General features: G+C 40.6%; 1 protein-coding gene across 1 annotated transcript; it reads left to right on the top strand.

Annotated features, from left to right (window-relative positions):
• The first annotated feature begins 15,911 nt into the window (after nucleotides 1–15,911).
• DPPA2 (developmental pluripotency associated 2) lies at nucleotides 15,912–23,611 on the top strand. Its single transcript, XM_038583252.1, has 7 exons — nucleotides 15,912–15,941; nucleotides 16,109–16,174; nucleotides 18,065–18,209; nucleotides 19,982–20,148; nucleotides 20,240–20,305; nucleotides 21,220–21,469; nucleotides 23,412–23,611. Exons 1-7 carry the CDS (start codon nucleotides 15,912–15,914, stop codon nucleotides 23,609–23,611), a joined length of 924 nt encoding a protein of 307 aa, XP_038439180.1.
• Nucleotides 23,612–24,265: the final 654 nt, after the last annotated feature.

Here is a 24,265-nt window from a genome sequence, read left to right as displayed (position 1 = left end):
TGTTTTTCAACACCTACCAGCACCATTTCTTCCCTCACCCTGCTCCTGTTCTCTATTTTCCTGTAACATCTCTAACATAACGTGTAATTTGTTATTTATTGTCTCCTACTAATAGTATGAAGGGATTTGTTCTTTTTGTGCACTTAGGTATCACAACTTCCTAGAACAGCCTGACATGGTTGGTACTCAATAAATGTTCAGTGAATGATAAATGGAAACGTTTGAAGTGAACCGTAAAAGGAAATGACTACAGATTACTTAGGAATCAATATAAAAAAATTGGTCTCTGTCCTCTAATGTATCACCACAAACTCACTAATTTTCCTCAGTGTTCTCTGGGACAATAAGTTGAGTCCCCTCTTGGAAAGAAAAGTATTCTCTGTTGTGTTTAGCACCCTGAATTCTGTTTTCTATTCCCACTGTTATTCCCTCTAAAGTACTATTTGAGAAGGCCACTAGCAAATTCTAAACTTCTTAGCAGGAAGTTCTCTTTTTTTCCCCAACACCCCATCTTCCTGTTTTAGAATGTGAAGTCCAACAGTGTTAAAGAGCAGCAATAATCCCCCAATATTTCAATCACCATTACCTGAAGGATAAGATATTACTGAAATTGCATTATGTTTTGAAGCATTAAAAGGAGAAAGAAGTACCAGGAGGACATGGAGTAGGGGGAGATCCTAGCTTACAAATATGGCATAACTGGACCCAGAAGACACTTCACTAGAAGGATTAACTAAGGTTATCTTGTTTTCTGGCTAGGGCGTAGCTATGTTGAAAATCTTGGGAGGAAGCAAATGATTCTAAAAGTGTTATTAATCTCTTCTGAGTCCATTACTTAAGGAACTATTTCCTGGAGAAAGTTTTCAGTTGACATCAAATTGAAGGGCAAATAAGCATTAAATTGAAAAAAAAAAAAAAAAAAGAAAAAAAGAAAAGAAATTCCAGCCAGTGGGAAGGGCCTGAAGATCCTGAGGTGAGTAGCAAACTGGAGGGCCAGGATGTTGGGAGTTCAGAGCCTGGGAACATAGATATTGGTTGAAACTGGAAAGAGATGGAGGCCCAGGCAATGCGAGACCTTTGTTTTGTCTTATAAAAACAAGCCTTGGGATGCCCGCCCGTGTGACTCAAGTGGTTAAGCACCTGCCTTTGGCTCAGGGCATGATCCTGGAGTCCCAGGATCAAGTCCCACATCGGACTCCCTGCATGGAGCCTTCTCCCTCTGCCTGTGTCTCTGCCTCTCTCTCTCTCTCTCTTTCTTTCTCTCTCACGAATAAATAGAATATTTAAAAAAACAACACAAGCCTTGGGACCTCTGGCTGACTCAGTCAATGGAGGATCCAACTCGATCTTGTGATTGTGAGTTGAAGCCCCACGTTAGGTGTAGAGATTATTTAAAAATTAAATCTTGGGGATCCCTGGGTGGCGCAGCGGTTTGGCGCCTGCCTTTGACCCAGGGCGCGATCCTGGAGACCCGGGATCGAATCCATGTCGGGCTCCCGGTGCATGGAGCCTACTTCTCCCTCTGCCTATGTCTCTGCCTCTCTCTCTCTCTCTCTCTCTCTCTCTGTGTGTGTGACTATCATAAATTAAAAATAAATAAATAAATAAAAATTAAATCTTAAAAACAAAAACCCTAAACTAAAACACCCAAGAGCTTTTAGAAGCTCAAGGGGCTAGGCTGAAATGTCAGGTTTGCATTTTGAAGAGATTATTTGCCTCTAGAGAAAGGAACAGAAGGCAGAGGATGTTTTACAAAGGAAACCAGTTAAGTATTCTTTCCAGCAAGAGATTTTGGCAGCTTTGGGCTACCTGGGTAGCTCAGTGGTTGAGCATCTGCCTTTGGCTCAGGGTGTGATTCTGGGGTCCTGAGATCGAATCTGACATCGGGCTTCTCACAGGGAGTCTGCTTCTCTCTCTTCCTGTCTCTGTGTCTCTCATGAATAAATAAAATCTTAAATAAACAAATAAAATCTTTAAAAAAAGAGATTTTGGCAGCTTTGACTGTGGTGGACGGAGATAGATGAAGGAGGTAAGGTTGACAGGACTCATTATTGAGTAGGTATTGGGACTGGGATAATGCAGAAAGAACAGAAAAGTGATTCTGAAACTGGTGTCTATTAACAAATGACCGCATTCTTAGTTCATTGTTTTATTCCATTCCTCCATCATCTCTTGTATTAAAAACCATTTGGGGACACCTGGGTGGCTCAGTTAGTGAAGCATCTGCCTTCTGCTCAGGGCATGATCCCAGGGTCCTGGGACAGCTCTGCATGGGATTCCCTGCTCATGGGGAGCCTACTTCTCCCTCTGCCTGCTGCTACCCCTCCTAGTGCTCTCTCTCAATCGAATAAATAAATAAATAAAATAGTTTTTAAAAATTTGGAAAGCAAGGTGAGTACTAGTACTAGAGAATAATCCCCATGTATCCTAAGTAAGGTGACATTTCTCTTTATGCGTCTTTACCAAAGGATGGAAGTGGTAGGAACTGACTGTCAGGGGCACAAAGAACTTTTCTGTGATGATAGATTTTCTGTCTTGAGTGAGAAGTCGGCTATCACTTTTCAAATTTACCAAACCGTATACTTAAGATCCATACATTTCACTATAAATCCTACCTGAATTAAGGGAAAAAAATTATTCTGGAGATCAAAAAGGAAATGGTGTCTGTCATATGACTCTACTCCTAGGGTTCTGTATAGACACCTCAAAGCCATGATAGGTGACAAAGAGAAGGACACCAATCAATCAAGGGGATTTATAACACTGAAGAAGGTTATAAGGGAGGTTCCCAGAGACTGCATGAGAGTTCCTTGGTATTCCAGAACACATGCAGCTCTTAATGTTGGAAAACAAAGGTCAGAACTTACTACATTCTGCTCTTTCTTCAAAGCTCTGCTTAAATCTTACTTCTTTGATAAGCTACTTTGATATGTTCCAACTCTTAAAACTATCTTTTTTTTTTTTTTTAAATCCATACTGTATTGGAAATCACTACATTGCTTATTGTTAAGAACACAACAGACCCAAACTTTTGGGATAGTTAGAGAAGTTCAACTTCCTTCCTATCCTTGAAGCTCAGTTTTGCTAGATGTTTTGAATGAAGATAACAAACCACCTTTGCAAGGTTGCTAGATTCAAAAAAATCATGCATGTAAAACAATTATGGTGTTATGCAAATGATAGGTACTCAGCCAAGAGTAATTGCTGTAATTCCTATTATGTTTTGTCTCTGTTTCCTGAACTGAGGTGATCTATAATTACCAAATACTTATTAGCCATTTTGATAGCTGCTTGGCTTTGGGAATTTATTTAATCTCTTTAGCCTTCTCAGATTTATTGAGGCATAATTTACATACTATGAAATTCATCCATTTTGATGTATAGTCTTATAAGTTTTGGCAAATGCATGTAGTCTTATAACTACCAACGTAAGATGTAGAGCTCCAATCACTCCAGAAAATTACCATCTTGTCTCTTTGTAGTCAACTCCTATCCTCTCCCAGCTCCTAAAAACCAATGATCTATTTTCTCTTCTTACACTTTTGTCTTTTCCAGGATGTCTTGTAAATAAAATGAGTCTTGGTTCTTTAATTTAGTATAGTACATAAGAGATTGACTCATCTTTTTTGTGTATCATTAGTTTATTCCTTGTGATGAATAGTAGTATTCCACTGTGTGAATGTACCGTAGTTTTTCATTTGCCAGTTGAAGGGCATTTGGTTATTTCTAGGTTTTGGCAATTACAAATGAAAGCCACCATTGGGACGCCTGGATGGCTCAGCAGTTAAGGGTCTGCCTTCAGCTCAGGTCATGATCCTGGAGTTCAGGGATTGAGTCCCACATCAGGCTCCCTACAGGGAGCCTGCTTCTCCCTCTGCCTGTGTCTCTGACTCTCTCTGTGTGTCTCTCAAGAATAAATAAAAATATTAAAAAAATAATAAAGCCACTATTAATTTTCCTACGTAATTTTTATGTGAATACTTAAGTTTTGGGATGCCTGGGTGGCTCAGTGATTAAGTGGCTGCCTTCAGCTCAGGGTGTGATCCCGGAGTCCCGGAATCAAGTCCCACATTGGGCTCCTTGCGTGGAGCTTGCTTCTCCTGTTTCTGCCTTTCTCTCTGCCTCTCTCTGTGTCTCATGAATAAGTAAATAAAATCTTAAAAAAAAAAAAAACAAACAGTTAAGTTTTACTTGGGGTAAATATACAAGCAGGGAGATCACTTTATCATATGCTAAGTGTATGTTTAGCTTTATAAGATACTGCCCGGGGCATCTGGGTGGCTCAGTCGGTTGGGCATCCAACTCTTGATTTGGCTCAAATCATAATAATCTCAGGTTCCTGAGATGGAGCCCCAAGAGAGGTTCCTGCTCAATGGGTCAGCAGGAAGTCTGCTGGAGATTCTTTCTCTCTCTACCCATGACTGCTACTGTCACCCAACCCCTGCTCTCTCTAAGATAAATATTTTTTTTTAAAGAAACTGCTACATTTTCCAAAAATGGTTGTGACATTGTATTCTCATCAGAAATGAATGATAGCCAGTTGTTTTCTTTCCTCACTGACACCTGATATGATCAGTCTTTTAAATTTTATCCATCGTAATAGGTGAATAATGATATCTTATTATGGTATTAGTTTACCCTCCATATAGCTTCTCAGTGGAGTGGCTATTAAAGTACTTTACCCATTTTCTATTGAATCATTTGTTTTCTTACTACTGAGTTTGAGGAATTCTTTATACATAAATTTAGAGTCAGAATGTCACCTTTCACAGCAAAATCCAACAGGGATCTTTTTTTTTTCCTACAGGGATTCTTGATGGGTTTTCTGGACCAGTGAATAAACGGCAAGAGTGGCATATCACAAGCCCAACAGAATGGAATAACTAGGAAAATGATATTTGGTATTGTGTTTTAATGTGTCAGGGATAGTTATTTTTCTTGCATTTAAGTATGTTCCTCTGTAAGAAAATACCTAGACTTGGGGCACCTGGTAAATAGAATGCAGCAGTGTCTTAGGAGTTCTACAAAATGGAAAAGGCAGTAATGGAATGCAATTAGGTTGTATGTAGGATGGTGGGTGTTATAAAATGAAGGCAATTGTCAATTGAGTATTTCTGTGCTAAATTCTAAGCCTCTGTTGCCTTAGATAAGTTTATATATCATGGCTGCAATCTGATACAATGACCTGACCTGTGGGTAGAGGCTACAAAAACAAAAAAGATGGCAAATATGTATGTGGGTAAAATGTTAATGACCTGAAGATTAAAGGGTAAGGAGTGTAACACCTAGGTTTAACTACTGGGCCTGCTATTTTAGTTACTAGCTGATTTAGAGTATCTGTTACCTAAATGAAAATAATTATAATATTTACCTCAAAGGATTGTAAAGATTTAATGAGAAATGTAATATGCTTCATAAATTGTGCTCCATGCAAATATGATGAATGACTATTTCATTGAAATCTTTCTTAGCTTCTGTTAATATCAGGTTGCCCCAAACAGAATACTTCCCTGGCTGACAGTGTGCCCTCCATGGATGAGCTATCTTGAGATACTTTATGTAGCTGGTGCCAAAAAAGCATTTGAGTACTGATAGCAGGCTTAGTAAATTGGGAATTCATGCTGCTCAGAACAAAAAGTCATTTGTTGGGAAGCTAGTGATAATGTGAAGACAATTCTTATAATGAATTATTTTGCCTAATTTTGTATAAAGCAAGACCAGAGAAAGCAAAAGGATAGAGAAAGAGAGGACATTATTCTTGGTCTCAACTTCCATACATTACTCTCTCTGTGGTCCATCCTGCTTCCACCTGTTTTGAACTATTGTAGTAAATAGCATTCTCTTGTTAATGGAGTAGCACCTTATTTTTGGGCACTGACACAAGACCTGCTTGCAAAATATGCTCACCTAAGCATAAGTAGTCCAGAAATTGTCACATTCAAGAAGAGGCTTGATATTGGCCAGTCCTGCAATGCTTCAGCACAGACCCAGTAGAGGGGAAAAGACTCAAGGGGCCACAACTCTTGACATGGCTAAAAGGATTGTGATAAGTAACCCAGAGCAAGAGGCTGCACGATTATTATATTCAAGGAGAAGAGTAAAATTAGAAAACCTTATAGCAGAAGTCTTCACACTTGTTACTCCCACTACCAGGTCCTGGACCCAAAAAGTCTCTAGTAAGACTGATAATAATAGTGCGTGGGGCACCCAGCTGGTTCAGTCAGCAGAGCATTCAACTCTTGATCTCAGAATTACAATTCAAACTCCATGTAGGGCATAGCTATTACTTAAACATAAAATCCTAGGGCAGCCCAGGTGGCTCAGCGGTTTAGCACTGCCTTCAGCCCAGGGCGTGATCCTGGAGTCCCGGGATCGAGTCCCGCATCGGGCTTCTGTGCATGGAGCCTGCTTCTCCCTCTGCCTGTGTCTCTGCCTCTCTCTCTCCCCGTGTCTCTTATGAATAAATTAAATAAATAAATAAATAAATAAATAAATAAATAAATAAATAAAATCTTAAAAAAAGGTTAGTGCTGATTAGGAAGAGGGAAGTAGCTCAAGTTTAAGCATCAGATAGAAAGGAAGTGATGGGTTAAGCTACTTACCATTTAACAGTCCATAGTTTAGAAAATAGTTTCCCATAAGGCATCTCTCCATTTGCCATAGCTCACTTTTTACTGGCAAATGTCAACATTTTTCCTAAATTGATTTCTAAGCCAAGTGATTTGGCTCTGTGCTTTACTCATCATCGAGTGTAATTACAATTTCAGAGAGAAATATAAAGTGTTGATGTGCTCAGCAGAGGAGTGCCACAACCTGAGTAAACCCGATTTCTCTTCCCTTTCTTCAAGACATTCAGGCAAAGTATCACATTATGATGTAGTGATCATGCAAATTTGCCTTAAAGCTCTGTACTGCAGGGGGAATAATTGGTTAGTGGCTCCAACGTTAGCTTCACTACCATAGAGTTCATGCCTACGCTAAAACTCCTCTCTGCTGTTCCCAGTCAATAAGTACAGCAGGAACTCTAAGGCAGGGTCATTCTTGTGGCTTAGACTCAGGGACTCCTCATCAGTCTTGCAATTGCACTACAGTTCAGGACTCTTCCTCCCAAGCCTCCCTCCCTCTCCATCATAGGGGTCAAGTTCATCATGCTCTTTCAGCTCTCCTAGCCTCCTGGCTCCCTTCTCGTTTTCCCTCATAGTTGTCTCCTACAGCAAGTCTTTTGTGTCCCTAATCTTATCTTGGCATCTGATGCTTGGAGGACATGAACGAAAACATATGGTGCCAGGAGCAGTAGAAAAAAATGATAAGATGGGATTCTGGAACTGGCTTATTCACCTGCTGGTGAACATAAAAGGACCAATTCTGAGTGCTGTGTAAGGGATGGTTAGGCCCTCACACTCAGTGGTAGTTCAATTGCTAGAGATTTTAGTGGAGGTGACCTGGAAAAAATGTTCTGGTAGAGGAGAATGCCCTTGCAAATGCAATACTTCAAGCATTTGGAAAATAGAAATGTTAAGGGATCTGCAAATACAGTGGAATTGGCTGGTTATTGGTAAGCTGTATTAATGTTCAGCAATGGGATAATAAAGAACTGAGGGTCAGGGTCAATAACAAGCATTGAAAGACTAAGCATGAGATGTGAAAGACCAAGAGCTTCTTATAGTTACAGAGGCCCATTTCACATGTTAGAAAAATGGACAGAGCTGGGCAGCAAACAGAAGCTCTAATAGCTAAAATTGCAAGACTACAGAGACTTAATATCTTAACAAAGACAGGTCTGTTGTGCTAAAGTCAGCAACCTGGTTGGGAAAATCTTGGACCCTGAAACACTGGGTGGAGACATTGAAATAAGTGTCTCTGAAAGTGTCAACTCTGCAGATCCTTAAGAATTCTCAGAACTTGTGGAGGTGGTCCATGGTTTCCCAGTAAGCAGTAGCACCACCTCTGTGCTGGAGGATGATGCACAGATTTCCTTTCTGTCAAAGGTAAAAGGTTAACAGGTGCCTCCCTCAAAAATTTTTCCAAACTGTGCTCCCAGCTACTACGCCAATAATTCTAGTATAACCCAGCTAAGGAAGTGATGGACCAGCAAGGGAGGGAAGAGACTATACACCAAAGACTCTGCAGACATTACCCAGCATGTACTGGCATAAGTTAAGGGACTAATTCTCAGATTAGATTTTGAGAGCAACTGATCCAAAGGACTAGAACACAGCACTACGTAAGCGAGAATTCATTGTCATGGGGGACACTTTCTTTTTGCACAGGATTTAACATCTTAGCAAAGATCCCAGGAAATTGGACATAGGATGATTCTTAGAGGCCCTAAGACAGTGACAGCCAGCACTGAGCAAAGTATAAATGCCTACACTGCTCTGGTAGAGGCTAGAGGAGGGAATAAGGAAGCTGAGGTATATAGATGTGCAGGGATGGATATGTTAGGTGAGGCCAGACACCCACCAGAGGATGTTCCTCAGGAAGGCACTCTCTCTCTCTCTCTCTCTCTCTCTCAATAAAACAAATAAACCTTTAAAAAAAGAGAGAATGGATTAGCTGAGTGATAATATGACCAATTAGAGATTTCAGTAACTAGTTAGGCTTTTTTTTTAAGATTTTTTTTTTTTTTTTTTTTAGGATTTTATTTACTTATAAATAAGATTTCCTTGTCATGAGAGACAAGGAGAGAGAGAGAGGCAGAGACACAGGCAGAAGAAGAAGCAGGCTCCATGCAGGGAGCCTGATGTGGGACTTGATCCTGGAACTCCCGGATCACGCCCTGAGTGAAGGCAGGCACTAAACCACTGAACCACCCAGGGATCACAAGGATTTTTCTTTTGAAAATATTTCATTTATTTATTTGAGAGAAAGACAGAGAGAGAGAGACAGAGAGAGAAAGAGAGAGAAAGAGCGCGCGTGAGCGCATGAGCAGGGGGGAGGGGCAAAGGTAGAGAAGCAGGCTCTCCATTGAGCAGGGAGCCCCAAGTCAGGCTTGATCCTGGGACTTCGGGATCATGATCTGAGCCAAAGGTAGATGCTAAACCAACTGAGCCATACAGGCACTCCTTATAGAGGCTTTAGAAAAGAAAAATGACAATGGCAGTAATTACAGGAGAGACAAAATCAAGCAAGAAGTGTAGATGTTTGAATTGATAAGACTTCAATGATTTGGAGTTTAAGGAGAGTTGTCATGTTCCTGCCTTTAAATCACTGGGTGGATGATAAAATATCTCAGAAGAGAAGGAAGAAATACAGTTGACTCTTGAACAAACACAAGGATTGGGAGTCCTGCCCCCTGCATAATAAAAAATCCACATATAAATATTGACTTTCCCAAAACTTAACTACTAATAGCCTATTTTGAGTGGAAGCCTTACTAATAACATAAACAGCCAATTAACTCATATTTTTAAAAAAGATTTTATTTATTTATTCATGAGAGAGGCAGAGACATAGACAGAAGGAAAGGCAGGCTCCTTGCAGGGAGCCCGGTGTGGGACTCAATCCTGGGACCAGGATCATGCCCTGAGACAAAGGCAGACGCTCAACTGCTGAGCCACCCAGGCATCCCTTAAATCATATTTTGTATGTTATATGTATTATATACTATATTCTTACTGTAAAGGGAGCTAGAGAAAAGAAAATGATATTAAGAATAATCATAAGGAAGAGGAGGTGCCTGGGTGGCTTAGTTGGTTGAGCACTGATTCTTTTTTTCTTTTTTATTTTTTTAAGATTTTTTAGTTATTTACTCAAAACAGAGAGATAGAAAAAAAAGAGAGAGAGAGAGAGAGAGAGAGCATAAACAGGGGGCAGGGGGGAGAGGGACAAGCAGACTCCCCACTGAGCAGACAGCCTGACACAGGGCTTGATCCCAGGATCCAGAGATCATGACCCAAGCCAAAGGCAGATGCTTAACCAACTGAGCCACTCAGGCACTGTGAGCATCTGAGTCTTGATCTCACCTCAGGCATTGATCTCAGGGTTATGAGTTTAGGCCCCATATTGGATTCCAAGCTGGGTATGGAGCCTACTTGAAAGAAAAAAAGAAAAAGAAGAAAGAAAGAAAGAAAGAAAGAAAGAAAGAAAGAAAGAAAGAAAGAAAGAAAGAAAGAAAGAAGAAAGAAAGAAAGAAAGAAAATCATAAGGAAGAAAAAAATATATTTATAGTACTGTATTGTATAAACAAAGATCTGTGTATAAATGGACCAATGCAGCTCAAACCCATGATGTTCAAGGGCCTACAAAAGGAGGTTGAAAGTTGGTGGGGAAAACAATGAGTTTATTTTTTTAAGCATGTTTTTTTTTTAATTTTTTTTTTTTAATTTATGATAGTCACAGAGAGAGAGAGAGAGAGAGAGAGAAGGAGGCAGAGACATAGGCAGAGGGAGAAGCAGGCTCCATGCACCGGGAGCCTGACGTGGGATTCGATCCCGGGTCTCCAGGACCGCTCCCTGGGCCAAAGGCAGGCGCCAAACTGCTGCGCCACCCAGGGATCCCTTTTAAACATGTTTGAAGTGTAGAATAGGATATGCCAAAACTTGGGTCAGTAACAGGCAAAAAGATTGATCTAGAAATATATATATAGGAGTCGTGAGCATGTAGGTGGCAGTTGAAATTAGAGAAATGGACAAGGCTGCTCCAGGAAAGCACAAGGCATGGTCAAGAGCAGAGAAATGAACTCTATGGGACACCAATGTTTTAGGAGGTTTTTGTTTGTTTGCTTAGAATTATATATTTTTTGCATCTTTATTTGTCCTATTTTCATTCACATATTTTATCCATTTTTCTACTGGCCATTCTTTTTTTTTTTTTAATTTTATTTATTTATTCATGAGAGACAGAGAGAGAGAGAGAGAGAGAGAGGTGGAGACACAGGCAGAGAGAGAAACAGGCTCCATGCAGGGAACCCGAGGTGGGACTGGATCCTGGGACCCTGGGGTCATGACCCGAGCCAAAGGCAGATGCTTAACCTCTGAGCCACCCAGGCATCACATTTTAGGAGTTAAACTGTGAAAAGAAAAGGAAAAACCATTAGATAAATGGAAAGAACTTGAGTAAGAAGAAAGTTGAATTGTGAAAGGGGCCATTAATAGTAGTTAAAAAGAATGATTTTGTCAAAGGAGATGGGGATACACACAAGGGTGCTTCATGTAACTGGGCATGTTTAAAACACTTGTGTGCTGGCAAGGAAGAACCTGTAAAGAAGGAAAGGTAGCAAACTCTGGAAGGAATAAGTAATCCATGAGGACAAAGGAGTGGGAGCCTGGGCTTACTTAAGTCCCCATCCTTTCTCATCCACTGACCTTGGAGAGTTGGGCAATTGCTTAGTTCCTACACTTGCCCGTAGGCTATACCTAAATTCGCAACTATTACTAGAGAACCTAACAGCCAAATCACTTCCCTGTCCAGTCATTGAAAATTGCCCTCCTCACCTGACTTCCCCAGAACTGTTAAGTTCTGTTCAAATACATCTTCTGAATTATATAGTACAGTATGGGACAGGTAACAGGTCTGGATTCTGAATTTAGATTCTCTTTTTTAAGATTTTTATTTATTTATGTATTTATGTATTTATTTATTTGACAGAGAGAGAGCACAAGCAGGGGGAGCATCAGGCAGACGGAGAGGGAAGCAGAGGGAGGGAAGGAGAGAGAGAGAGAGAGAGAGAAGCAGGCCCTCCACTGAGCAGGGACCCTGATGCAAGTCTTGATTTGGGGCTCATTGTGGGGCTTGATCTGAGGACCCTGAAATCACGACCTAAACTGAAGACAGACGCTTAACAGACTGAGCCACCCAGGTGCCCCTAAATTTAGATTCTCCTAATACTGACCGTTATCATGATTTCAAAAAGATGTTAAAAAAAAAAAAGGCAAAAATGTCCATTTATTCTCAATTAGAAGGTGAGGATTGTAACTATTGTTCTAAAGTAGAAATGTGTTCAATAATCCTTTTAGGTGGGAATTTCTTGAAATGAAGGATGTAGCTAAATTAGGATTATCTTTCAGTGCAATTTTCGTTTTCTTCCTCAGAATACTGAAGAACTCAGTAGCTGTCCCTTCCACCTGGTAGTGTTATAGAACCATACTTTCCAAACTGTTTCTTAGAAATTTAGGGTTCTGTGGGATGCTTATGGGTTTTTATTTCCCCGATCAGAGATCTCTAACTTTTTTTTTTGAAATATGATGATTTTTTTTTTAAGATTTTATTTATTCACTTGACAGAGAGCATGAGTAGGGGAGTGGCAGGCAGAGGGAGAGGGAGAAGCAGGTTCCCCACTGAGCAGGGAGCCCTATATAGATAGGGTCCATCCCAGGACCCTGAGATCATGACCTGAGCCAAAGGCAAATGCTTCACTGACTGAACCACCCACACGCCTCTGAAATATGATGATCCAATTGGCTTTATTAAGAGAGTTACTTCACTTCTACTTTATATTGGTGCTTCATAAACATTTACCCTTGTAGAGTTGTTCCTCTGATTAAAAAAAAAAAAGATTTTGAAAAGCACTTACCTAAATAAGAGATATGCTTTTATAACTATTGAACTTACAACATAGTAAATAAAATATATTTGAAATAGGTAATACATTTTTACATCAGAGCAGATGTATATGACAGAGTCTGTCATTGGGGTGTTAGAACATAAGTGTTCATAAACAATTTTTTCCTTTTTAAAAAAATCTCTATCCTACAGCCCAAGTTGTTTTTTATAGATTAGCATTCTTTCAATGGCTGCTTTTGAGTATATACTGAGCCCCAACTTGAGTTGGTACAATATGAAAGTCATTGGTTCCACCTAATTAAGATCTTTCTTTGAACCAGGCACTGTGCTGAGCAATAAGAGAAAAAAGATGAGTTTGAGAACTTCAGAGTATCATAGTCTATCTAGTAGGACAGAGTCACATCAGTCTGTGATCAGTGTTTACACCATCTCCGTTAGGGACAGCGCAAAGAGGGACTTCTCTCAAAAGCAAATCACATGGGATGGGGAAGATGGAAACTAATGTAATCTGTATAGCTCACATTGATTGAGCCTCTATTCTGAGCCAGACACACTGCAAAGCTCTGTATAGACCAAGGGTAACCCACATATATCCGGCCATTGCTCTCTGGAGCCTAATTGGGGAGATGAAATTAAGCAAGTAAAATCCCAACTCTACAGAGAACAACACATTCCAATTATTCTATGAATGAAAAGAGTGAGAAAACAACAGGAGCAAAATTTTAAGGGTGACTCCCAAGAAATTGGCATTTAAGCTTAAAGAACCTGGTAGAGGTGCTAATGATCCCTACAATGCCAGAAGCATTACAATATGAAAGTGTATCAAATTCAGTGTTGTACACTTTAAATTTACTCAATGTTATATGTCAAATTAACTTCAATGAGAAAAAAAAAGTTTAAAGAATGAGGAGTCAGATGAATGAAGAGGGATGAAAAAGTGTTAAAAAAAAAAAAAAAAAAAAAAAAAGCCATCCCTGAATTTGACCAAAAGAATTCACAACAAATGCAGAGGATAGAAGAATAGGCTAAAAGGAGCAACAAATGAAATTAACAAAACCCAGATAAGGGGACTACAGGAAATACCCACAATTCTCTAAACAATAGCAAGAACACTAACAAACTAACAAAAAATTATAAGAAAAATAAAAGATGAAAAGAAAAGATTGGTATTTCCTTCAATTTACACAAGAGAGGAATGCCTGGGTGGCTCAGTGGTTGGGCAGCTGCCTTTGGCTCAGGTTGTGATCCCCAGGTCCGGGATCGAGTCCCACATCGGGCTCCCTGCATGGAGCCTGCTTCTCTGCTTCTCCTTCTGCCTGTGTCTCTGCCTCTCTCTCTCTCTCTCTGTCTCTCATGAATAAATAAATACATCTTAAAAAATAATAATAACCTGAGAGAGAGAGAGACTAGGTGATGGTTTAAATGAAATCAGATTGGCTGGAAGTCAACAGCTGTTGAAACTGGATAATGGATATATAAGGTTTCATGATATTGTCTGCTTTTGCACATGTTTGAACTCTCCCATAGTATAACATTTTTAAAGAGGAGGGAGCAAATCCAAGAAAGTAAATAAAATAATTGTATTGTAATAAATACTAAGAGAAAAAAAATAATGGTAATAAAAAGCTGTTTCCACTGGACGTGGCCTAAGACACTGGTATCGGTTTGGGCTACCGGGCTCAGCTGCCTTCTAAAGCAGCCAGAGAAAGCCCATCAGGTGGGGTCACACCCAAATGGGTGTAGACAGTACTTTCTGGCTGAATCTCCACAGGCTGATTTAGTTTCCATTCTGGAAGGGAGGAGCCAGGATTCCAATCATTATCTGCCGAATCCAAATGCATTTGGTCACACCCTGATCTAGTCCAGGTTTCTAGACTTTAGGTGCAAAAGAATTACCCTAAGGGCTTGTTGAATTGAGTCCTGCCCTCAAGGGTCCACTTCTGGAGGTCTGGGGTAATGTCTTACAATTTATTTTTCCAATCAGTTCTTCAGTAAGCTGAATTCGCGTGCTCACAGACCACATGTTGGATAGAGTGTCCACTAAATTAAACTGATGTGGGCTCTCTGGGTCCTGAGACTGATGGACCCAGACCATTTTCCTAGGGAAAGAGAAAGCCCACAGTGAGACCAATGGATGCTGGTGCTGCTATGCTCTCTGTGAATATTTTCCTTTAGTAGCCCCGGCTCCTTAGAGTGACCAATGAAAACATCTGCGACTTCTCTAGTCTCATCTTTCCAGCAGTTCCCAAGTGCTTGCAGTTCTTTGGAATCCATTAGTCCACCTTTTGCCTTAGTGTTTTTTGGCTTTTGCTGCTTCTATCCTAAACAGCCAAACTCCTTTAGCCAGCCTGCTAGTAAGGCATATTTAATATTCGTGTTTAGAACCAAAGCCAGGAATTTAAATCTAATCTTCCAGTGAATGACACACCCACAGGCATAAACCGGTTATGAAATACCTCTGATTCTTTTTTTATTCCCTCCATAGTAACATCATTTAATCTCATCACCGATATTGTCCTAGAAATATTTTTAAAATGTTTGTTTTATTCAATTGCAAAACTTGTTAGCAAGAATTCGACACTTCCAGTTTTCTCCCAAGTCTCACCTTAAAGTAATAAAGACAAATCTTTTATTATTTTTTAAGATTTTATTTATTCATGAGAGACACAGAGAAGCAGACATAGGCAGAAGGAGAAGCAGAGGGAAACCTGGGTGGTGCAGCGGTTTAGCGCCTGCCTTTGGCCCAGGGCGTGATCCTGGAGACCCGGGATCGAGTCCCACGTCAGGCTCCCGGTGCATGGAGCCTGCTTCTCCCTCTGCCTGTGTCTCTGCCTCTCTCTCTCTCTCTGTGACTATCATAAATAAATAAAAATTAAAAAAAAATTAAAAAAAAAAAAGAAGGAGAAGCAGACTCCCTAGAGGGAGCCAGATGTGGGACTCGATCCCAGGACCCCAGGATCACAACCTGAGCCAAAGGCAGATGCTCAACCACGGAGCCACCCAGGTGCCCCTATTATTATTATTTTAAGTAAACTCTACCTCCAACATGGGCTCCAACTCACAGACTAAGAGATGAAGAGTCACATGCTCTGTCCACAGAGCCAGGCGCCCCTAAAAAATCTTTAAAGTGTATTAAAATGCATTAGGAGTGACATTAATTACCCAATAACTCAACTGTCATATAATGGACAAAATGGTGTAAAAGTGATGAAATCATCACACTGTCAGATAGTGTGGGAGGGGAAAAAGAGGAGGAAGGAAGGAAAGCAGCTCTTCTGGGAAACGGGAAGTAGATAGAGACATTTGCTTATAAAAGGAGAAATTAGACTGGAAGCCCTCAGGTGAAGAGGATTGGAGGGCCCAAGTCCTGACCTTGCTGGCTCTGCCTTCCCCTGAGCGTCCTGGAAATGGAGAACTCGACTTACGACAATGAGCAGGTAAGTTTAGTTCAGAGAGAATGAATCTTCCCACAGATTTCCTTTTCAAAGCCCTTCTACGAACTCTCTAATGTTTTCTTCTCACCACAAATCTTCGCTTCTGGGTGTAAAGAAATATCCCATCTTGGAGTCTCCCCTCTTTGCCAGTGGATTATTTTCTTGCACAGGTTGGGGTGCAGAATGTGTCTGGGTTGAGAGTGGAAAGGGCCAAGATTGCCCTTCCTGGGGTGAAAGTAAGAGATACTTTCTGTAGAAAGACGTGTTGGTAGCTGGACAAGCGAAAAACATCAAGTGAAGAGCAATGATAGAGTGAGAAAAGGTAGTGTGGGGAGGTGAGAAAGTGTGGTGACCAATTTGGTTGCTGTCCTCCGGGAGTGTCTCCTACTCCCAAATAAAGTTATATGATGATGGGCGAGTTACAGCGCAGCTTCGTGCCCCTGCTTATCTCTAGAGTGGGGCAATATTCCCCCGATGACTTGGGGTGAATGTGTGGGAGTGCTCTGAGAGTGTTACACGGGGGTGCCTGGTGGGCTTAGTCTCTGGAGCCTGCGACCCTCCATCTCAGGGTTCTAAGTTTGAGCCCCACCGGGGGCGTGGAGATGACTTAAAAATCGAATTAAAAAAGAAAGAAAGAAAAAGAAAGAAAGAAAGAAAGAAAGAAAGAAAGAAAGAAAGAAAGAAAGAAAGAAAGAAAGAAAGAAAGAAAGAAAGAAAGAAAGAAAGAAAGAAAGAAAGGAAAAGAAAAGTGTTCTACGTATGCAGGATGAGAGTGTGAGCAGTTGGAAGCCACTGAAGAGACTGCATGTGGGAAGGGTGTGGCCCCATCTAATCCACTTGGTTCTTCTGAGAAGAAAGTATTGCACTAGGGCTGGAATGGAGTTTATTCACCACATTTGGGTGGAAACTTAAGCATAAAATACTCTATGACATCGTTCCTTTAATTTTTGAGACTCAGTGACTTAATTTGTAAAATAGGAACACTGACACTACTATAAATGTGCCATGAAGATTAAATGAGAGGAATACAGAAAGCACCTAGCACCCTGCGTGCGTACTATACAAAAACTCGTAAATGTTAGTGCCTTCCTACTTATCATTAAGTTAGATCATTAAGAGAGCTTTGACCGCCCACTCTGTGCTGCGCACTGCATGTGTTGCTGTGATTGCAACAGAGTAAAATATGGATTTGCTCCCTTCAGGTCATGGAGCTGAAATAAAAGCCAGTCTGGCGGGAGCTCAGAAAGCTCAGGGGTTGTGACAGGAATGACAGGCAAAGGTTGGACTCCAGAAATTTGTAGGTCACGCAAGGGAGTTTTGTCTTTAACCTGAATAGCAATGATAAGCCATTGAAGTGTTCCTTTTAAGCTGGAGAGCAATCTGCAGAAAGAATGGTGTCAGAATGGAGTTTGGAATGATAGGAAATTATTGCATCTACCAGTGAGAGTGGATAATGGCTGGAATTGGGAATCGTCGGGAATCATGAAAGATGGGAAGGCAGGAACACATTCCATATAGATTGAGCAGATAAAATGCAAGTACTTGTTTGAGCTGAGGGAGAGGAAGGCCTCGAGGAAGATGGGCGTATCCTTTTTTTTTTTTTTTAAAGATTTTATTTATTTATTCATGAGAGACAGAGAAGGAGGCAGAGACACCGACAGAGGGAGAAGCAGGCTCCATACATGGAGCCTGATGTGGGACTCGATCCTGGGTCTCCAGGATCACGCCCTGGGCTGAAGGCAGGCACCAACCCGCTGAACCACCCGGGCTGCCCAGGGCGTATCCTATATACCCACCTATAAATCTACTTTTGTCTATTTCCTCATTGTTTCTCTTATCATCTAAAAATAAATTTTAAAAAATCTTTAAAAATGATCTCTATATCCAACATGGGCCTCGAATTCAACCCCGATATCAAAAGTCACACACTTCATGGACTGAGCCAGCCAGGCACCCCTCTTTTCTTATCAAATAAATGGTCTGCTAATCAATATCAAATTCAAAGAATCGTGAGTCTTCTCTCCAGCAACCTATTGGTTTCTGAGTTTATTAATCGTGCTTTGAAGGTAAGCAGTTTAGTTGCATGGCATCAAATGAGAATCCACGATTGACCCTTACCTTTCCAGAATTTCTCTGAGGAGGCATTAGAGGAAGAAAGTGTGATTCTCACATTGGTTCCAGTTAATGAAGAACTTAATGAAGAACAAATGGAACCAAGTGTTTCTTCAACTTCAGAAGTCAGTCTGAAGATGCCTGGGTCAAGCGATAAAGGTATGAGGGCAGAGATTGCTCTGTTTACTGCTCCCCCAGTGCCGGTAAACCCAGGAAAATGATTTTTCTTTTGTATCCTTGACTGTACAACATCTATCTTAAATCTCACCTTGATGACCTGTGGTAAGAAAGTCCTCTAACTCCTGCACTTCTCATTTGTAGTTACCATGCCTTGCCTTTTAAGACACAAAATATAGGCATCTGGAGTGCCTTGGGCAGAGCATGGTTCTTATAGTCAGCTAGATATGAATTCAAATTCCCAACTCATGAAGCTTAATCTTGTTTTCCTTTTGGTTGAAACATACTTTACATATCTCTTGTAAAGACTAAGTGATATTTTCCAGCTTTGAGATATAATCGGCATATAACCTTGTGTAATCTTAATGCGTACAATGTGATGGTTGGTTTACATTTATATTGCAAAATAATTGCCAAAAAAAGGTTAATTAGAATATCCATCCTCACACAGCTCCCTATGCCTCACCCTACTCCACAGTAAGAACATTTAAAGATTTGTTCTCAGTGACTTTATTTATTTATTGAGAGAGAGAGAGAAAGAGAGAGCATGCGTGCCTGAGTGAGCACATGGTAGGGGGTGGGAGGTGGGCAGAAGGAGAGGGAGAGAATCTTAAGCAGGCTCCATGCTCAGTGCAGAGCCTGCTGCGGGACTCAATCTCAGGGCCCTGAGATGAGCCGAAATCAAGAGTTGGACACTTAACCCAATTAACCACCCAGTTGCCCCTGCTCTCAGCAACTTTAAAACACACAGCATAATATTGTTAAGAATAATCACTATGCTGTACATTAGATCCCAAAACTTTTTCATCATATAGCTGAAAATTTGTACCCTTTGATCCACATCTTCTCAAATTAGTATTTTGCTTGGTAAGCAATTACTGATCAAATATCTAGGAGATCTCAATGTCATGACCTTTTGAATCTGTTCCTAGTGCTTCACATAAAGGCATCAAATAAGTATTTTTGGAATGATTTTATTTTTGGGCTAAGAGGGGGAAGTGGTTTCCCCAAACTTTTAGGCATATCCCATACACCCACCTGTGAATCTACTTTTGTCCATCCAGGACTTCATTGCAATGTACAGTGACAGGTTATACCTAAGCAGAGTCAGGTGAGATGGGGGTGCTGCTGAGGAAAATGAGGTAGGCTGGTGGAATGCAGGACCATGGGTAGTTGGGTGGTTTCTTTGATTTCTCTAGGGACAACTAGGATTTTTGGTTCAAAATCTAGACATTTTGGATTAGCAATACAATATATTGTTCTATCCAAGTGTATGTGGGTGGCTGCAAAAATCAAGTTGCTATATGTAATTTAAAAAACAGAGGATTTAGTGCAGCCCGGGTGGCTCAGCGGTTTAGCTCCGCCTTCAGCCCAGGGCCTGATCCTAGAGACCCAGGATCGAGTCCCACGTCTGGCTCCCTGCATGGGGCCTGCTTCTCCCTCTGCCTGTGTCTCTGCCTCTCTCTCTGTGTCTCTCATGAATAAATAAATAAAATCTTAAAAACAACAACAACAACATAGGATTTAGAATTTCAAAATGTAGGTTTGATTTCCAGGTCTGCCATTTTAATGGAGATGTGATCTTGGGTGAGTCCTTTAATTACAGAATCTATTACTTTATTTCTGATAGAGGAAAGATATTTGGGGTGTATGTGTGTATGCAAATTGGGTTGTAAGGAATTAGAAAGAACTCTGTCAAATTGTAATCTTAAAAATAATAAGTTATTACTACTTGCATTTCCTTCTTTTCGCAGTTTGTCATCCTCATATAAGTGAACGATTCAAGTTTTGTCCAAAACATAGTTGTTGTTGTAGTACACCAGCGCCTCCTTTGCCAGCCAGTTTGCCTCCAGTTAATAAAGTACGTTGGGACATTTTGCGGAACTGGTGCCAACAACTGAATTTGAGTACCCATGGCCGAGTGAGTACCCTGGTGGGAAACTGAAGCACAGAGCAAGTGTGGGAAGCTTTGTCAATTTGTAATTTTCTTTCCCCCCTCTTAATTTCCTTAGAAAATAGAGGTTTATCTGAGGCTCCAGAAACATGCTTACTCTGAAACACACCAGGAGTGTGACAATGTAAAGGTGAGTGCTTATTGTGAATTGTTCCTTCTGTCTCATCATCCCTATATAAGTTGTATCTCTAAGGCAAGATTTCTCAATCAGGGCTATTGATATTTTGGATAAAGAAGACGCTGTATATATAACACAAAGGAATATTACTCTGCCGTAAAAAATGAAATATTGCCATTTACAATGATATGGATGGACCCAGAGAGTATTAGTCAAGTAAGTCAGATGGAAAGACAAATACCATATGATTTCCCTTATATGTGGGATTTAAAAAACCAACCAAACAGAACAGAAACAGACTCATAGAAAAAGAAAAGGGAACAATCTGGAGGTACCCTGAGGAGGAGAGGTGTGGGGGGATGGACAAAATAAAGGATAGGAATTAAAAGGCACTAACTTCCAGTTATGAAGCAAGTAAGACATGGGATGCAATGTCCAGCATAGGGAATATAGTCAGTAATATTATAACAACTTTGTATGGTGACAGATGGTGGGTAGACTTAATGGTGATCACTTGGTAATGTATGTAAATGTCGAATCATTATGTTGTACACCTGAAACTAATATAATATGGTATGCAAACTACACTTCAATTGGAAAATAAAAAGCCTATTGATATTTTGGGCCAAATAATTTATTTTGGTGAGGGGACTGTCTGGTGCACTTTAGGCCTAAACATCCCTGGCCTCTACACACTAAACATCATTGGCAACCCCCTCTGCTTTTCCCACTCAACTACTCTGTTTTAACAATCAAAAATTCCTCCTGGTTGCTCTAAGGGAACTAACAATCTTTTTTTTTTTTTTTTTTTTTTTTTTTTGAAACTAACAATCTTAAATCTTACCTACACTTAACACACATGGGTCAATGTTTAGGGCAGTAGCACTTTGCTGAATACTCACCATGAATCCCATTTATAGACTATTCCTGAAACACCACCAGAGGCTAAATCGGAGTCATGTTCGGCAAAATGCAAGATGGTGGCCAAGATTTGGAAAAGTTGTAAGAGTGAGAGAGGCAGGGGGATTAATATAGTCAAAGTGGTAACTTCGGCACAAGAAGGCATGTTGGCAGCATGGTCAAGAATTGCTGCAAGAGCCAGTCAATCCAAGTCTGTGAATTCACGTTCCATTCCTGCTTCTGTTGAGACCTTTCTGCTGCAAGCCTCTGGTAAGATCAACCTTAAAAGAGTGAGCATTGGGGTAGCTGGCTGGTTCAGTTAGTAGAGCATGCAAACTCTTGATCTAATGGCTCATGAGTTCGAGTCCCCCATTGGGTGTGGAACCTATGTTAAAAAAAAAAAGCGTGCTATTCCAGACAGAAGGTTAAATTTTAGTAGTCCCCTACTGAAAGGGAGTAAAAGGGAAAGAGTTACAAATATTGTAGATTGGATATTAGATTTATATAAGAATTATCTTTTCATTGACCGGTAGTCAAGTTTTGCATGGACCAATGTCTAAGCTAGGTGATTAAGTGGTAATCCTTTTTCACCATAAACAGAAGTTCTGGGTGGGAAGAAAGCATAATCTGATAATGTATCCTGATTGACAAGATGAGGGTTGCAACTCTTCTGCTTCATAGAATAATTCTGAGACTTACAAAATACAATTTGACACATTAAAAGTGGGCAGTAATCACTGAAATGTTTGGGGCCCCTGCCCTCTTAAAGGATCTTGAGAGTAACTCAGCCCCACTTTTGGCCAGCTCCTGCTCCTGTGGGTCACAATTCTCTTCATCTCCAGCAGACCCCAACTCAGGCTGGCACAAAGTCCTCCTTTTTGGCTTGAAATCTTTCCCCATCCACCCCATTACCAGAAGTGTCCTGGATTTTTTTTTTTTTTTTCATTTTAACTATAGGGCTGTTGTTCAGTCACAAGAAATCCAGCCAAAAGGATTTCACAGGGAGCTGAAACTGACCTACTGTGGGCTCCCCATGCTGCACTTCCTTCTGTGAGGAGGCGGGCACTGTGCAGCCACAAAGCTGTCTCTGGAGGACTGCTCTCCCAAAAATGACACATCTTTCCAATTTTCATTAATGTGCCATATGAAGTAGTATCATCTCACATGCTAACTCAGCCTTTCAGTTCCTCTTCATTCAGCAGTAATTAAGCACCTACTGTGATCCAGGAGTGTGCCTTGCCTTCATGTACTGTGCTAAACACACATAATTTCAACTCTTAGCTTACAGTCTGAATGGAGAGATATTTAAGCTCCCAAGGACTGTTCCTCTCAATTTTTTTTTACTTTTTTATTTTTATTTTTTTAGATTCTATTTATCTGAGAGAGCACGGGTAGAGGGGAGGGACAAGGAACAGAGAGAGAGGTAGAAGCAGACCCCACTGAGCAGGGAGCCCAACACAGGACCCTATCTCAGGACCTGGGGTTATGACCTGAGCCAAAGGCAGTTGTTTAACTGACTGAGCCACCCAGGTGCTCTGTTCTGTAGACTTCTAAACAAAGATCCTCTTGCCTGTTTTGTGTAGTTGGGGCAGTGCAGTGTAATGGTTGGGCAAATGGGCTGTGAATCAGAATATCTAGATCGAAGTCTTGGCTCGGGGAAAATTATGATATTTAACAAGATAAGCTACAGTTACCTTGCCTGTAAATTAAAGTAAATAGAAGGTAAATATGAATAATGTTCTTTTTTTTTTTTTAATTTTTTATTTATTTATGATAGTCACAGAGAGAGAGAGAGCGCGGCAGAGACACAGGCAGAGGGAGGAACAGGCTCCATGCACCGGGAGCCCGATGTGGGATTCGATCCCGGGTCTCCAGGATCGCGCCCTGGGCCAAAGGCAGGCGCCAAACCGCTGCGCCACCCAGGGATCCCATGAATAATGTTCTTAAGAATAAATGTATTTATGCATGTAAACCACTTAGCAAAATCTCCACACAGAATAACCGTTCCAAAAAGTTAATTATTATCCCTTGTGGTATATAATTTGCGAAGTCAGATTCTATCTAGTGTCTTTGGTGTACCTTTTTCATACTTTTCATTCAGTTGATTCATTGATAGAATGTAAGAGCAAAACCGAGAGTGACTTCCTAGGAGGTTGGAGTAGGGTGCTTTTACTTGATTTTTGCTGTTTATATTTGCTTCTCTTTCCCTCAGGTGTCAGGTGGTGTGTGGTCCACGGCAGACCTCTCCTTGCAGACACACAAGGTTGGGTTCGCCTGCAGTTTCATGCAGGTCAGGCCTGGGTGCCTGACACTCCCAAAAGGATGATCTCTCTCTTCCTGTTACCTGCCTGCACTTTCCCATCTCCAGGCCTAGAAGATAATATGTTATGCCCTGAATGTGCTAAAAGGTAACCCTTAGTATTTTTCTAAGTATGGTACACAGAAAAGGAGATATCTGAATAGGTTTCTGAATAATTTAGTAGGAGAAGGCAAGAGGGCAATATGCTGTTTTCTTAATTTGCCATTAGATCAGGCAAAAATAGGGAGCAGAAAACTTAATGTAGTGGATTAGAACTCGGATAAATGTGGCTGCTTCTTAGAAACCTTAACAAAGAATCTAAGTTAGGACTTTAACTGCTTCAATTTTAGAGACATGTTTTAAGAAGAAAAAAAAAAAGACTTAAGAATTCACATGTCAGATACTTTACTGGGGACATACAAATTAGTAAGACAAAAATCCACGGAGCACTCTGTAATGAAAAGGAGTAAGAGATACTATGAAAATGTCTGGGTAGTACCTATATTGGAGTAGCTTGGGGAACCTTCCCAAGGGATTGCATGTACTGGGGAAGAGCCTACCATTTGGAAAGTAATAATTAGGGCAGTCCAGTAGTGGAAACAGCCCATACAAATACATGGAAGTGAAAGAACATGACATATTTAGAAATTGCAAATAGGTCAATATGTTTGAAGCTTATACTGATAAATAAATGGAGGAGGGAGGAGCTGACCATCACAAGTTTGTTCGTTTGTTTTCAAGCTTTATATCTTTTAAAAAATATATTT

This window comes from Canis lupus, chromosome 33, assembly GCF_011100685.1.
Source record: "Canis lupus familiaris isolate Mischka breed German Shepherd chromosome 33, alternate assembly UU_Cfam_GSD_1.0, whole genome shotgun sequence".
NCBI classification, from domain to species: domain Eukaryota; kingdom Metazoa; phylum Chordata; class Mammalia; order Carnivora; family Canidae; genus Canis; species Canis lupus.
The sequence above is the reverse complement of the archived record's forward strand: the minus strand, read 5'-3'. Positions and strand labels throughout refer to the sequence as shown.